Raw genomic sequence first — 16,471 nt, 5'->3', positions numbered from 1 at the left:
TGGAGGCCTGAAGTCATAATATTTTGTGCAAGAGGACAATATACTACATACCTTAGTCACTCTCGGATTAGTGCTGTTAACATCAGACCTGTTATTATCACTATTGGGCTCTCACCTATCCACGCCATAGCTGTTTCCAGGTTCATGACTACCTATCTCCTTCTACCTTATTGTAATTTCCTCTCCTGCCACTTAACTGCTTCAGGTCCCTAGGGTAGCAATTATTAAATCCCTGTAACAAAATTGTTAAATGATCCCTCAGGAATTGAGAACAGTTTTCATAGATTCCCTTTATGAGACAAGCAATGTATTCCCTCACCACCCATAGAAACAGGCTCAGGAGAGACCCAATGACTTGACATTCATCCACAGGTGCATTTTCATTCATGGAAAAAGATTTACTGAGCACCAGCTATAAGTTAGGCTTTGTGACACTGAGAATATAGAGTTGAAAAATAAGACTCTACTGTCAAGGAGCTCACAGTTTAAAGGGGAAACAGGCACACCAATACAGACAATACAATACGATTCATCACTGCTATAAAGAAGACTTAGAACCTTTTGGGGGCACTGGTAAGACTAAATGGAAAATCAGAACAGGAAGAACAAGGAAAGTACTGTCTGGATGACTCCTAAAGAGTGGGCAGAAGCTTGTCAGGAAGATAAATGGAATATATATTAGCTAGGGATCTCCAGAGAAACAGAACCAACAGGATGTATAGATACAGATGATATAGAGATAGATAGATATAAAGAAAGGATAGGGATTTATTATAGGAATTGACTCAGGCTACCATGAAGATAGGCAAGTCCAAATTCTATAGAACAATCTGCAAGTTAGGAGTTCAAGGATGACACTGAATTCTCCAGTAGAAGTTACAAGTTTGGAACTCTAATGAAGGTTTGATGAATTCCTCAGGGCAAGCTGGCTGGCTGAATTAGGAATAGAAATTTTCTTTCTTACTGCTGAAATCAACAGTTCTCCCTTTAAGGTCTCTAACTGATTGGATGAGATTCCTCTCATTGAGGAAGGCCATCTCCTTTGTGGTCTGAAGAGGTAATCAGTGATAGATGCAATCGACTAATGATTTAAATCCACAAAATATCTTCACCATAACAACCAGATCAGTGCTTCCTTGACCAAACAACTGCAGATCATAACTTAGCCAAGTTGACACATGGAACTAACCATCACAGAGGGCGTTCCAGAAAGAGACCACACAATTTTAGGTAAGATTAAAAAGTAAATTATCATTATCAAGTATTTATGTTAAAAACAGCTACCATTCCATCATCTCTTCAGAGGTGTTTATCTTATTCTGTTGGCTTCTAGTTTCATATGATTTAAAAGTACCATTGTGAACATTAATTGACCCCACAGGGTGGGTGTGACCCTCTCCCTTACCCCAGGAATCACTTTATTCTTATCAATAACCCTGAACTCATCACTTCCTTCAGCTGTTACTGCAGCATCACTGCCTCACCCTCTGCCTGCTCTGTAAGCTGCATGTGTTTGCTTTCCCCTCCATCCCTGACTTAATTCTGATTTCAATCCCACTCTCTTCTATTCCTTATCATTAGAAAGAAAGAAAAGTAGGAAAAAACATGATACTTTGCTTTTGGTTTCCCTTCCTAAATACCTGGCTTGTGTAACAGCAGATTTAAATTGTCTGTTTAACACACCTTCTCCCTTGAGTCAACCACCCTAATCAAATTTGAAAGACTTTCCTGGCTCCACTGCTTCTTCCATAATGCACATGATAGGTGATATTTAGGTGGGAGGGGACAGTTTCTTATAAACCTGGCCCCTAAATTTTGTGGGGAAGTCAAAGACTTTCAATAATTGCTCATAGTTACAACCATAATGGTATATGAGCAATAGCAGGTCACAATAGATGTACCTTAGAGGTGTCAAATAATGTCCAATTGTTGGCTAGTTTTGTAAAACCTTTCCCAATTCTCCCCCTACTCAAGAAAGCATATTAGAAGGAATGTAAACTAGTGTGATTTTTATGTAGATAATCTTGATGTTGCCATAATTAATTTATAGTTCACCTACTCAAACACACTGACATTTTGAATATTAATGAAATCATCTATTTTAGAGTCATCTCTCCCATAGTTATTTTATGCCAATCTACCTGACATCAGAGCTGGTTGGGAAGCACTGTACTAGGAGATGGAGTGCTGGTTTGTCTGGCCTTGTTTCTGCACCCTGTGTCCTTAGCAGCAGAATCCTTTATCTACAGGGAATATGGGATATGAATACCACATGACTTCTGCTTAGATCGTACAGATGGCAGAGGAGACCTCTTTATTGGGGGTGGGGGTGGGAGAGAAAGAGAGAGACAGAGAAACAGCTCGACAGAGCAAACAGAGCTAAATCTCCAGTTCTTACCCCTTTTCTCCTTCTATTCATTTAGAAGAAAGAGACAAAGATGAAGTTGGGTTAGAAGGTATGAGGAAAGGGTTTATAAATATTGAGCATTTGAATCCTCAAAACTATCCTCTGAAATAGATGCTGTTGTTATGCTATTTTACAGGCTTGTGGGAAGTTAAATAGCTTGCCTAAGACAGCAGAGTCAGTAAATGGTACAGCCTTGAATCTAATCTTTCTAACTGTAAACAGCATTCCTGTGATAACTGGTCTCCTGGAAAACATTTTCCTCAGCAAGAGTCCCTCATTAGGCTCCAGTCACCCAGATTATTTTATTCCAAACGTTCTCTTCTCTCTTCTCGTCTATAGCAGGAAAGACACTGACAGGGAGTCATTTTTCCCATTATTCATTCTTTTTTACTGCTCTCATAACTTTATCCACATCAACAGAGTTATATCCTTCCACTACAGCATTTCACTGCCTAACAAGCCTCAAACAGGTCAGTGTTCCTTTCTTTAACATTAACAAATAAGTAGTCCAAAACCCAGACAGATTTATGATTTTATCAAGAAGATACCTGCTAGATTCATTTTATAAAATTATTTTTATTAAATTATCCAATATACATGTGAATACTCCTTGTTGAATGTTTTAAAGTCTGTTTTTCATAACAGTTATACTATTACTACCAAAAAGTAAAATAGCTTCTAAATGTTCATTTTTATTTTCTTGAATTAGAGATAGTTCAACTTCCAAAGCCTTCTCAAATTTCTGTTTCAAATAGCTCTGGTAAATACAGTAACCAACTTAATCCTTAGCTTTCCCATGTTGCAAAACAAATAATTTTAATTAGAATATGCCTCTTCTATAAATAGTGACATCTTTTCTAAAACAATGAAAAGTGTTCATGCCTTACTGAGTTGTGATAAATAGATAATACATATTTTTATCATGATCATGGGAAGTAGAGTTTTAAATACATGGATTCTGGAGCCAGAGTATATGGATTTGAGATCTGACTCTGACCATTTTTCAGCTCTACTGCCATAGAAAAATTATTAACTTCTCTGAACTTCAGTGAAATAAGCTCATATTTAAAACAATATCTAGCATACACCAAATAAGTCTTAGCTGTTATTAGCCTGGAGGGAAATTATTGCTACAAGGAATCCCTTTAATTAAGAATTCATGCAAAGTGTGAATACCTTATCTACAAATTGCCTTCAAATATAATGAAATTTTAATAGTAAACTTAACAATTAATGAAGATGATACGATAATACATTTTGTAGACATTTAATTGAACATTTATTGTTTCAATCTTTTAGTATTGTGAGCCAGTTCTTTTTTTCTTTTGGATTGCAAATATTTTTATTGGCCCTTGTAAATTTCATAGACCCCGGGTCTTATGCCTGTAGTGCCTGATGGATAATATAGCCTTGGCCAAGCATCTAAAAGTCTTGGAAAGATTACTAAACAGCAATTCAAAGATAGAATGTGGCAAAATCCCAGATACCACTGATGGAACAAAAACTCTTAAATTACTTTTGCCTAAATTCAGACTTTATACTAAAACCTGGGTCAAGGCTGGCCCTGCCATTAGGCACCACATAGGACAAAGAAACATTTAGTAAAGGATTGGAACTGGAGCTGATCGAAGAAGGAATATTCTCTTAAATAGAATGGGACCACATCTTGAGAGACAGATGAGTTTATGTCATTTTAATTCCAAAATGTTGTCTTACTACCTATGAGTTATGTGTCCAAAGAATAAAATTAAGTTTTTGCCTCAATATAAAATGGACAAAATATTATTTAATATTTCAAAGAGTTTGGATGTCATATACTGTTGTTTAGGAAAACCTATAAGAAGAAACACTAGGAATGTATAATGTTATATTTAAACTCTAAGGCAGTTTGGTTTTCAAATGGCGTCATTCAAGGTACTGTGAGGGCAAAAATATTTTCAAACTAATGCTAGGATATTGTTAGCCTTATTCACAGTGTTGACATTTGCACTGATAGCATAAAAGTATTGATGGGAAAGCACTTGGCACTTTAGCACAAATCAAGTCAGTGTCACCAAACTATACCAGTTAGCATTGTCTTCTTCATCCCATTCAATCACAGTAAGAAAAAGGAAAAGAAAATGGCAGTTTCACTTAAGAATGTCCTTAATGATGAAGTAAAAACTTCTAAATTATCAAATCTCAATCCTTCAGTTCATCTTCCTAATATTATATGTAACGTAATAGGAGTATGCACAAAGCACTTCTGTTTACCGAACTATAATGAGGCGGGCCACATCTCAATAGAAATAACCTAGTCAAAAGTTCCAACCCATAATAGGTCTACACTCACAGGAATGGATTAAAAGAACATGACCTTTTCCTGGGGTACATATAACTTCAAACAACATGTAATGAGTTCATTTTTTTAGTCAAGTAAACTAACAAATATTTTAGGACTTTCATAATTTTAAATTCTAACATGGAATACTGATAAATATAACCCACATAAACAAAAGATCTTTCTGGTGTGCAATAATTTGAAGAGTATAAAGGAGTTTTTAAGAGTTTGAGAACTGCTGCCCTAGATTTAAAATGCATTGCTCTCATTGTGACATCAGCATTGGGTCAATGATTACCACATGATGGGTTCCATACAGTTGACATTATTTCACAGAGCTCTTTAGTTGGGCTGCCCTACAAGATAACAACCTAAGAGTGCCCACTGCTGCCTTTGATAGTCTCCAAACTGAAAGCTACCAATAACTGGCATTCCACGATATTTCCAGGAAAGACATCCAGCAAATTGTAAGAGAAAGTCTATTTCATTCTGACATTGCTTCTTCCTTGTTTGGTCAGGTTTCTTGACATTTTGTCTCTTGTTTCATTATGAAAAATGTACAAGGTTCAAACCAAAAGTGTAAAAGTTGCTGCTGGGCAGATGTGGACTTCAAATCTCTCTAAGATCAGACGATCTCTCAAAAATGTTTACCATAAATGCAAGATCCAGCACCCAGACTTGATTAGATATCCAACTATGAGTTTCTATGATTGTGACCGGGATGGCATTAGTACCAATGAAGAAATGAATCTTAGAGTAATGCTCCAAGATATTAAAAATGCCCAAATTAATCTCCTTAGCCAAATCGCTGACATTGTCACTGCAGTATCAAAAATTCAGGAACAAACTAAACTTTATCAGAAGCAGATGGAGTCACTGGAAACCAAGGTGAATGTTAACGAAGACAAGCGATGCACCCTAACTAATGAGATCTTCTCCCTAAAAGAAGACATCAGTGCTTTAAAGAAGCAAGTGACAGAACTGGAATGCCAGAATTCTTGCTCCAGCTCACATTGTTTAGAGATTCTAGAGGGAGAAAAGGGTAAAGAAATTATGGAACTGCTTCACAAATTTATACAAACAGAAACTCTGAAGAACACATTGGTCTCTACAGAATCTAGAATCAATTCAGCAGAACCAGAGGAAGTGCCCAGTTATGCAGGGTCCCCTGTCCATCTTAAAGAAAAAGCAATCTCTCCCAAAATTAAAACTCTGAAGACAAGCAGCCATCAAAATGTATCAAGAAGCATTAAAAAAGCAAAGTCAAATATTTATATTTACCCAGACTTTAGTACATGGGTCAAGATAACTTTTGTTCATGGAGGAAAGTGGAGATTTTTCCTGAGTGCTACCAAATTGGAGGAATTCATTCAGTGGCTTCTTTCCAGGCCAGTCTTCCTTCCTGAGGAACCACAGATCATAACCCAGAAGTATTATCCTTTTGCCAGGCCCATTGAGAGCTTGACCACAATCTGTCTCTCTGTTTTCAACTACATTTACTACCTTTTTGGTTCCTCAGATGAAGAAATAACTCGACTATAGAGTTATTCTGTACCTTGCTTGACCCAAAATAAATGCAACTTGGTCGTTCCAAGCATTCAAATATCTTTGCATGGCTGTGAATTCCTTCATAGTTTTCTCACTATGGCCCACTCTTTTGACAGTTCTATACATCCGCAGGAAGTTAAGGCTTTTAAAACCAGTAGACTGTTGTAACCTATCTCTTGTCAAAGTTTTTGTCTTCTCAAAGGCAATTCATGAGGACTCATCCACTGCCCATTTTCACAGATAAGTGGAAGCAGGGAATGAATAGGAACAAGGGAAAGATAAAACATATTTGGTAGGCCTCTTGTCAGTTTTCTAAACATTCTTACCCTAGGGGCCTCTGAAAATATGATTTATGATACCAGTCACAATCTAATTGATGAAATTTTTCAATGGTATAGAGTGAAAAAGATACCTATTTTCAAGGCTGCTAAAGTTAGCATTATAAAAATGGTCATAGAAAAGACAAGTTATTGAGAGGAAAATATTAATTCCAAAGATCAGATTTTTATTTTTTTCAACTTCAGCTTCACTCTGTAAAATAATTAATTAGATAATGGGGAGAGGCCAAATATGGTACTGGATAGTTTTATATTTTCATGAAATGAGAAAAATGCCATGTGCTATACGTCTGATTCAGAGGAAAGGTAAATCTAAAGATGGATTTGAGAACCAAGTTAAGTCCTAACATTATAATACCATAGACACTTAAACGATTTTTTTTTGTTTTTGTAAAAACCATATGTTATCTATCCAGGATGGCCTTCATCTTTTAGATTTAATAGGTCATTGACATCTCAATGTAATTTTTCTAAATGTGCAAGATAACTGCCAAAAAGTATTTCCTTCACTGCTTTGTAAATGACTCCAGTAATCATTCCTTTCGGGTCATATGCTGCTAAAATACAAATATTCTTGGTAAATATACTACTTTTAATGATTCTCAGTTAATTTGAAAGGGGGCTTTGGCAACTAGCTGAAAAAAACCCAGATCCAATGAAGGAAAAGGAGCTAACGTGGGTATAAAGGAAACTAAAGAACTATGAAGATAATAAAGACACAATTTTGTCTGATGCAAATTGAAGTAAATATACATGGCAATTGTTTTCATTTACAAGTACATTTATTTTATCCTTCTTGATAAATTCACAGATAAGATGTGTACATAACTCTTAAAATATGGCAATGTGTAAAAGGGATGGGATAACTGCTTTGAAAGTATTGCTTTGCTAAAGTCCCTACCAATCTCTCTGTCTAGTAACCAACAAAAACATACCTAATAAACAGCCAGAAACCTGGTTCAGCATCCTAAGAGTAACCCTCACAGGAGGAGAGGAATCAGGGAAGATGAACCATGCATGACGTAGGCAAATGACATCACAGTGGCTTCTGGGAGAGAAATGACTCAGCTAATGTATGTGAGTCATCTGAGTCCCTGTATAATAGTGCATACTTTCACTTTTTCACCCCTCACACACCCCCTTTGACAGCACTTAAGTTTCTGGAGAAGCTTAATGTTTAGGGAAAAGAACACAATCTGGCACTCAGGAGTCCTAACTTCCAAACTGTCCAAATCCTACACTTACAAACGCTAGTATTTAATCTCAACTAGGCTTATTCTGTCATGTATAAAAAGGGAATCAGTACATATAATAAATATTTCTTCGTTGTTCACTAAGTGCAAGGGATCATGGAGGATAAAAGAAAAAGCAGAAGACAGTCCTGTGCTGTAGGCCCTTAACATTGAGTGAGAACAATAAAATTGTACACACATAATCCTACTGCATGTTAGATGGGGATGGGCAACAAAGGGTAATATTTTTAAAATGCTTTAGACAAGAAAGGGAGTTGATGAGACATAATATGGGTAAGGAGGAGGCGGTCAGGGCAGCGTTATCAGGCAGAAAGAAAAACATAAACAAGAGCACAGGAGCCAGAGCTGCTTGGGAACAAGGGAAATAAAAGCCACCAAGCATGATATAAACATAATGTACTGACAGGTTATCAGTTCTAACGGATCTAATTCTTCTCTTCTGAGATGCCCATAGTGTTCATCTTAACCTGTTTTTACATACATAAGACTGTTAAAGGGAGAGAAGGGGAGAAGGACTGACTCCACATGATTTTCTCAGGGCTTCGAATTTCCTCTAGAGATGACTCTGCTTGCCCTGTTAATTCATATAAATCTCTGTGAGGAAATGGAGGATTCATATTTGAGTCAATTATTTATCTTTATCACCTATAAAAGATCTCACATGACTTATTAAAATTATTAACTCAGCTTGCAACTATATGTGCACAAATAAAATTTTCCCTAGTCTCACTTAGAACTTTACTTACCTCTCCATCCAGTTTTTGTCCTTCCCACCTGGCTTAGAGGAAGTGGTATCTTGTCCACATTTGTCCTCCAGGCACTTACAAGTCCTTCGTCAGTTACTCCCCATCTTTCCTTTATCCTCAAAGGTATCTACCAGTCTTGGTACTCAGCCTACACAATACGCCCTTGTTTGTGTTTTTCCTTAGTTCTCTTCTTCTCTTGCTGATTTCTCATCACCCTTTTTGAATGGGAGGCCAGTCCTCTCTGTCCCCATATCCTCCTTTTCCAGTTTTCCACTGCTCAGGGGATCATGACTTCTCTATAGCATGCTCTCTCTTCTTGTTCTCCTCCCATCATGTTGTAAATCCTTCTCAGTTTTCTTAGATGATTCCTCTGCCAATAATCGTGCCTTTAAAATATTGATGGCTTTGATGGCACCCAAATTAAATGACTCCTAACTCATCCTTTCCTGTGACCTCCTGAGCTCTAGTTCCAAGTGACTACTTTTCCACTTGGATATCCATAGAAATCTCACAATCAACCATAATAACCCTTCTCTCTCCTGTCCCAAACTCATATCTTCTCCAGCAACCCCTATAGTTAACGGTGCTATAATCTGAGTTATCCTTATTGTTAAACTCTCTTTTCCCTTTCACCAAGTCTTGTCATTTTTGTCTTCCAACAATTCATTAAATTCCTTCCATTTCTGACCCAATTCAACAGTTTTGGTTCAGGCCTTAAAAATATCTCATCTTTATGAATAAAAGGCTTCCTGCTTGACAGCTCAGCTTTCAGGATGTACGGGCTCCATGTCGAATAGGGTGGATTTTCTAAAATATGGTTCAAATATAGGAGAATAAAATGCCAGTTTCTCAGCAGAACCTACATAAGCTCTTTCCATTCTCTCCCCTTTGCTTTTGGAAGGTAGTGATCCATAGTGGTAAAGTGGTAAAGCAAAAAGGCTTTGATGTCAAACTGATCTGATCCAAGAGCTTGCTCTATCATTTCTGGATGAACTTAGACTAAAGCCAAAGCTTAAATTCTTACAATAAAAATAACAGTCATAGGTTACTGTCAATCACAATGAAGACTATTGTGCAAAGATCTTAACAATCTAAATGATTTACAGTAAGTATGATATAAATGGTATTTATGAATATTACTTTTTTCATTTTCATTGTCCCATTACAACTTTACATGCACTCCAACATCCACCACACAAATGTCTTGCAAATTTTTTTTAATTTTGTATTTTTGTGCTTGCTGCTCTTATCATCTTGGATGTCCTTCTTTCATCTGGCTAATCAAGAGTAATTTGTCATTTGGGTATGAGCCTGAATGTTGTTGTTGTTTGTTTGTTTTTTCTGAGGGACAATTTCTTGATCCTTACCCTCTACCCCAGTCTCTCTAAGGCAGAACTGGGGACTCCATCAAACCCACCAGGTTCCCTATACTGTATCCACACATGTACACACAAATACTCAAACATGCACACATGCAAACACAGTATTTTTTGCCACATTGTAATTTTGTATTCACATGTCTTTCTCCCTCACAAAACTATGAAATCTTTATGGTGAGATAGGAACCTACCTGTTTTTTTTTTTTTTCAATTTCTGTTTCTGTATTAAATGTAAATCACATAAATGCTGAAATTATACGTTTTGTAGTTCAAATTACCTGTGTGTCTTGAAATCAAAATTAGTTTTATTGGTAGGTTCTCAGTAGATGGTTTTTGAATGAATGAAAAAAAAAGAAAAGAAAGCACCATTCTGCTCTACTGAAGAAATTGGGTTTAAATATAGTTAGATGAATGTGTATAATATGTATTAGTCAAACTGGAAAACCAGTTTACAAACTTGGTAACATCATTCTTTCACCAAAACGTTTCAAACCGTTGTTGCCGCTATTAAATTAAACACCTTTACTGGAGAGGCAGCCCTCAGTAGTGAAAAGAGCAAGGACTTTCAAGGCAGAATAGAACTGAGAATACCTGTTTACTACACATTCACCGTGTATCAGGCACTGTGCTAGAAGTTGGGTGCACAGTGCTGACCTTAATAAGTTGTGATTTTGGCAAATTCCTCAAGCATCATATTCGTCAGTTTTCTCAACTCTAAAAACTGGAAACAATTTATGGCATAAGGCTGGGTGCTGACTAAAGTAATCAGCCCAGAGCAGTGTCTGACTTAGTAGATACTTCACAAGTGGTGGTTGTTTCCTTCCCTCTCTAGGCTAGATGTAAATAGGAGGCATGAAGATGAACAGGAAATGAGCCCTGCCTTAAGAGAGCTCACATCCAGAACTCTTCCTCCTTTTACCAGCAATAAAGGGCCCCAGGCAAATAATGAACAAAGTGACAGGCTAAATACAAAAGCACTAAACCAACACTTGACTCCCTCAAAAGTGATAGTGTGATAAGAATAAGACAGGGTGGGAAACTCTCCTCCTGGTCTGGGCATTCAACGAACATTCCATCATCTGCAACAGCCATTCTCCAACCTTTAATTGCACGCTATATAAGTAAGCAACAGAGAGAAGGATTTGGTGGGGGGGGGGGGGGGGCGGAGGTGGGAGGAGGGTAGCTGAGCTTCAGATAAATAATTTAGCTCAGTGTGAAGTACTTGCTTGCATCTACAAACACTAAGAGCATTCTGTTCATTCAAAAACATCATTCACCAAACTTTTATTGAAATCTGACTAAGGCAGGAACTAGCTGAGGTAGGCATGAAGAAATAAAGATGAAAAGATACTGATCCTGTCTTGAAAGAACATACTTTCAAATTATGTTCTTTCTAGTTGTCAATTATTCTGGTTTGCTGCTTAGATTTGGATTGGGAATCTTCATGTTTCATTTAAAATGGAATTGAACTTTTTCATGAGTCACAACTCAAGTCCCATTTAGAAAAAGACATCACTATTCCTAAAAGCAATGTCTTAAGGTTAATTATTCAAGCCACAAAAAATGCAACTTGTTGTAAATTCTATGCTCCTTTAAAATATAGATGGTCCCCAACATATCAACCAAATATTTCTCAAAACGTCTTTTGTAAATCTGTTGTTTACAACTGAGAATGCATATTAGAGTTGAACTTTTTGGTCAACCTGCAAAAGCTGATTGAACCACAATGTATCTGAGATGTTGGTATTCATGAAACTATAGAATCAAGCATTTGTGTGTTCCTAATGCTAAGGTGTATTCAGGAAAATAACTACAAGAGCTGGACCAGAGTCCCCATTCTCCTTAAGTTCTCTCCTATCCAATAGTGAGGTAAAATTTTACTGATTGAGGATCCCTGAAAAGAGGGGACATCTTGGGCATCAGGGGAGCAACGTACCAAGTCTAAGCAGGGGCAGAGACAGGAACTCTAGGACTGAGAAGCTGAGGTGGGGCATTCTGGGGTGAGGAAAGAGACAAGAGTTCGGGTGACTGATAAGAATCTAGGCCAGGGACGAAGGCTGCAGTGGGCCTAGAGTCATCTTTTAAATGATGAAGGTTTAAAAACCAAAAGAAAAGGGAGAGACTTCATATATATAAAGCACTTAGCATAGTTCCCGGTATATAGTGCTGCTCAGTGAATGGTGAAGGAAAGATGGATAGGATGTGGGGACAAGCATAGAGGCAAAAAATGTAGAGGCAAAAAGTTCCCTTATTTGCCTTTTGAAATACAACCTGTTTAGAAAATATCTGTTTTGAGGGGGAGCATGAAACTCCAAGCCTTTTCGAAGTATGAAATATCAGCGGTAGAGGAAGTTGGTGGAGGAGGGCAATGGTTGGATAGATGAAACAGGTAGGAGAGTATTGCTATAGAGAGCCTCTTGTAGCAAAAATAGGATAGTGTGATCATCCTCTCCTCTTTCCTCTTCTGCATCCCATTTTTTTTTTTTTTTTGCTTAAAGCCTGAGATACAAGGGTGTGGAGTATGGGATGTGCGGAGAATTAACCAGTCAGAGGCATCCAGAGAGAAGGATGCAAACCCTGAGTAGGAGGGAGAAACAAAGCTGAGGTGCAGCCCTTCATATAGTAAGGACATTCCTACCAGGTAGAGGAAAGGTACTATGCCATGTGCTCTTAACAGGCAGAGGAAAGCTACTATGCCATGTGCTCTTAAAATACTAAAATAGGCAGCACCTCTTCAGGCAATTTAATAAAATGTGGTGGTCACCCTTTTTGTACCCTCAGTTACAATTCAGCTCTAAGGAATTTGCCCAAGCTTCCAGGAGTGGGTGTCATCCAGATTCTTCCAGTCTTTTCCTTTAGTCAAGGGTCTCATGTATTTTAGATGCTTTTCCTCTCCCCAGTTCTTATCTAATATAGGAAACAAAACACATGAAAATGTGCTCAGGTGGAATGAAAGGGGGAACTATGGTATATACATGCAGTGGACTACTGAGCTGCTGCAAGAAGGAATGAAGTTGTGAGGCATGCAACTAAATGAATGAACCTTAAGAGCCATATATTGAATGAAATGTCAGGAACAAAAAGACAAATATTATTATGCCTCAATCATATGGACTAACTATAATATAAAAATTCAGTGAACTAAAGATAAGAGCATGGGTTATCAGGTTGCGACTTATTATAAAGGGTCCTAGATTGTAAGCTCTTACAGTAGTTGCATATATTCAGGCAGTGTAATTGTTAATTCTAAATTCTGAGAATACTAAGTTGTTGGTATATGACCTGGACTTTCCCAGAAACTTCGGGTATTTATATGACACCTGAGACTCAGAGTAAAGAGCTCCGAAGCTATGGAAGTCAGCAGTACCTCATATAGGAACTGTTTAAAAAGTTGTAAAAGTGATCAGACATCAAGTAGAGATATGAATGAAGCTGATCTGGATAGGACTAAGGTATATCAGAAGATCGGGTAAAGGATGATATCATCCACATCTTAAAACTTCAACTTCTGTGTAAGACTAAGGGAGAGATGTTTATCTGGTGCCAAATTTACATTTTGGGTAGCGCATTTCCTAATTTAATTTGTATTTAGTTGAACACCATAAGTACAGGGAATCTTGAATAGGGCATGAAATTTTGTTGGTTTGTCCAGGTTAGTGTGATGCCCACAAAAATCCCAGAGTGATTTGGACAATGAATAAAGAAGTATTTGCAGGGTCCTCTTAGGGGAATGAGGAGAAAGGAGTAAGATTCGATTTCCCTATTTGGAGAATTTCTGATACTCTTTAAGCAATGGAGACAACCAAATTAATAGGCCTAGCCCCCAGTCTTGGGGTTCACCCCTACGAAACTCATTCCTGCAAAGGATAGGCTAAGCCTACTTAAAATTAGGCCTAAGAGTCACCCCCAGAGAACCTCTTTCTTTGCTAAGATATGGTCTCTCTCTCTAAGCTGACAAAATGAACCCACTGCCCTCATGAGACATCACTCCCAGGGGTGTAAATCTCCCTGACAATGTGCGACAGAAATCCTGGGATGAGCTGGGATCTGGCATCAAGGAAATGAGAAAAACCTCCTTGACCAAAAAGGGGGAGAGAGAAATGAGAAAAAATAAAGTGTCAGTGGCTGAGAGAGTCAAACAGAGTCGAAAGGTTATCCTGGAGGTTATTCTTATGTATTATATAGATATCACTTTTCAGTTTTGTGGTATATTTGAGTGGCTAAAGGGAAGTACCTGAAACTGTAGAGCTGCGTTCCAGTGGCCTTGTTTCTTAAAGATGATTATATGAAGGTATAATGTTTACAATGTGATTATGAAAACTTTGTGTCTGATGCACCCTTTATCTAGGGTGTGAACAGATGAGTAAAAAATACGGATAAAAAAATAAATAATGGGGGAACAAAGGTTAAAATATATTGGGTAAATGGAAATACTAGTGGTCAATGAGAGGTAGGGGTAAGGGGTATGTTATGCATGAGTTTTTTCGTTTTTCTTTTTATTTCTTTTTCTGAAGTGATGCAAATGTTCTAAAAAATGATCATTGTGATGAATAGACACCTATGTGATGATATCATGAGTCATTGATTGTACACCACGTATGAAATGTTTGTATGTTAAGAATGTTTGTGTTTGTATGTTGTTTTAGCAATCAAAATATTTTAAAAAAAGAAAAAAATAATAGTAAATTATTTTACAACATAAAAGTATTTGATGTTCTATCTAACATGTTCTCTATGGAATGGAGAGCTGGAAAAAAAAAACGTGCTCAGGTGATGGTCTGATGCTGATCCTGCATTCCACTAGTCATTTCATAAGCCACACTCTCACAGGACACACCATGATGGAAGGTGTGGTACAGTTCAGAATTCAGAGAAGCAAAATGTGGGTTCCAGTCTCATTTAGGGTGACCCTCAGTCAACTCACTTTTGCCAACACCAAGATAATAACTGCTTGATGTACAGGCTGTAATTGGTTCACAGCCATCAGTGACATGGTTATTTGTTGTTATAGCGATATTAACGAAATTACGCCTTTGGCAGCCTAATTAGAAGAGCACCCTTGGTGACCCAGCTGGCATTTTCAATATGTTATCGCAGAGGTATGATCAGATGGCAGATCAGAGCTGACAAGGAAGTTGCTGATCAGAGGTGGCACTGAAAATAATGAGTTATTGAAGGAGACAAAGTAGGTGAAATTTGACTGGAAAATTCACACAGGCTGTTAGAGGAAAGCAGAAAACGATGGAATTTACTAGATTTAACATTGTTTTGGGTGGTAACAAGAGAAGCCTCCTTTCTTCTCAGAAGCTGGATCCCAGGGTCATAAAAGATTAGCTATGAAAAGAAGCCTAAAGATTGCTTAGCTCAGTAATATTCAAGTAGAGGTTCATATTTAAAGGTCTGTTTAAAATCTCCTGGCAGATGTTTGCAAATTAAACCTTCCCCAGCATCATGATATGTCCGCAGACTTGGGTATATGACCCTGTCCCCACTCCATTTGAGAATCACAACTATAAGGAGCAGCATTGTTTAGGAACTATGCGCAAGCACTGAGATGTCGGATAAGCCGGAATAGCCAAGGCTATGCTACTCTCTAGGGGTGTGGTCTTGATAAATTTCTTCAATTATCTGAGATTATTTTCTTGTCTCTCAATTTGGGATAATAATAGAATATAATACAAAATTATATGCTAAGGATGGAATGAGGAAAAGCAATTAGCTCAGCACCTAAGATGGACACATTAGTACTTAAATGCTCCACATAATTCTATATTCTGAGTGGGATAGGCAGCAGCAGTCCAGTGTGTTGAGCAGAAAAAAAATTGAGACCTAGAAATTTAGTCCAATTCACAGAGGAGGAAACAGATCTGGTGGGAAAAGTTACTTGTCTAAAGTTACGCAGCTTATGAGAGTCTGAACAAGAATCCAGGTCTCCAGATGTTGGTCTGGTGTACTTTAGGTCACAGTTTATTCTCAGATTCTGACTTCTAAAGAAATAGCAAGATGTAGGGGAAAGTGCATTGGTCTGGTAGTCAGAGACACCAGTGCCTCTCACCCTCTGTTTGGTGTCCCGATGTTTTATAATGAGTTGATCAAGAATAAAAAAATCCTTCATTACTATTACTCAACCAAAGTCTCCTTCCCCAGTTCTCACAGTCCTTGTTTCATTATCTTCAAAACCTTAACTTATACTTGAATGTGATCTACTATTATCTGAGCATATCAGCCATCAGATGCTAATATCATATGGCAATGTATATATATTTGATAGCAAATTAATCCTTTGATTAATTTCCTTGCCTATCGTCAGTGATATTGTCCTGGTTACTCGAGCTACAGCTCAAAAAATAGTAAAAATAACAATAAGCACCACCATTCCCACTTCTGTCAGAAGCCTCAGATGATACCTCTAAATATGTAAGTATTTTTTAAAAGTTAAAGTGCTGTGAATAATGTTTAAGTAGCGTATATGAGTTTTAA

At 37.5% G+C, this 16,471-nt stretch overlaps 1 protein-coding gene and 1 long non-coding RNA gene across 2 annotated transcripts in view; both read left to right on the top strand.

Moving 5' to 3' along the window:
* The first annotated feature begins 5,002 nt into the window (after window positions 1-5,002).
* The window catches only part of LOC143648439 (uncharacterized), a 44,005-nt gene continuing 32,536 nt past the window's right edge, over window positions 5,003-16,471 (top strand). Inside the window, exons 1-2 of the long non-coding RNA XR_013158551.1 lie at window positions 5,003-5,194; window positions 7,531-7,686. This is a non-coding gene — a long non-coding RNA (uncharacterized LOC143648439). The remainder of the gene's footprint in view (window positions 5,195-7,530; window positions 7,687-16,471) is intronic.
* Window positions 5,193-6,334, top strand: CCDC54 (coiled-coil domain containing 54). The gene has a single exon (XM_077118495.1). It carries the CDS (start codon window positions 5,283-5,285, stop codon window positions 6,267-6,269), a length of 987 nt encoding a protein of 328 aa, XP_076974610.1. The 5' UTR covers window positions 5,193-5,282; the 3' UTR covers window positions 6,270-6,334.

Source organism: Tamandua tetradactyla, chromosome 10 (genome assembly GCF_023851605.1).
Source record: "Tamandua tetradactyla isolate mTamTet1 chromosome 10, mTamTet1.pri, whole genome shotgun sequence".
In the NCBI taxonomy this organism is placed as follows: Eukaryota; Metazoa; Chordata; class Mammalia; order Pilosa; family Myrmecophagidae; genus Tamandua; species Tamandua tetradactyla.
Note: the sequence above shows the minus strand (reverse complement) of the source record. Positions and strands in the feature narration are given on the sequence as shown.

Excerpts from the sequence above, each read along its gene's own strand:
- CCDC54 (XM_077118495.1), top strand. The coding sequence starts at position 5,283 with ATGTACAAGGTTCAAACCAAAAGTGTAAAAGTTGCTGCTGGGCAGATG.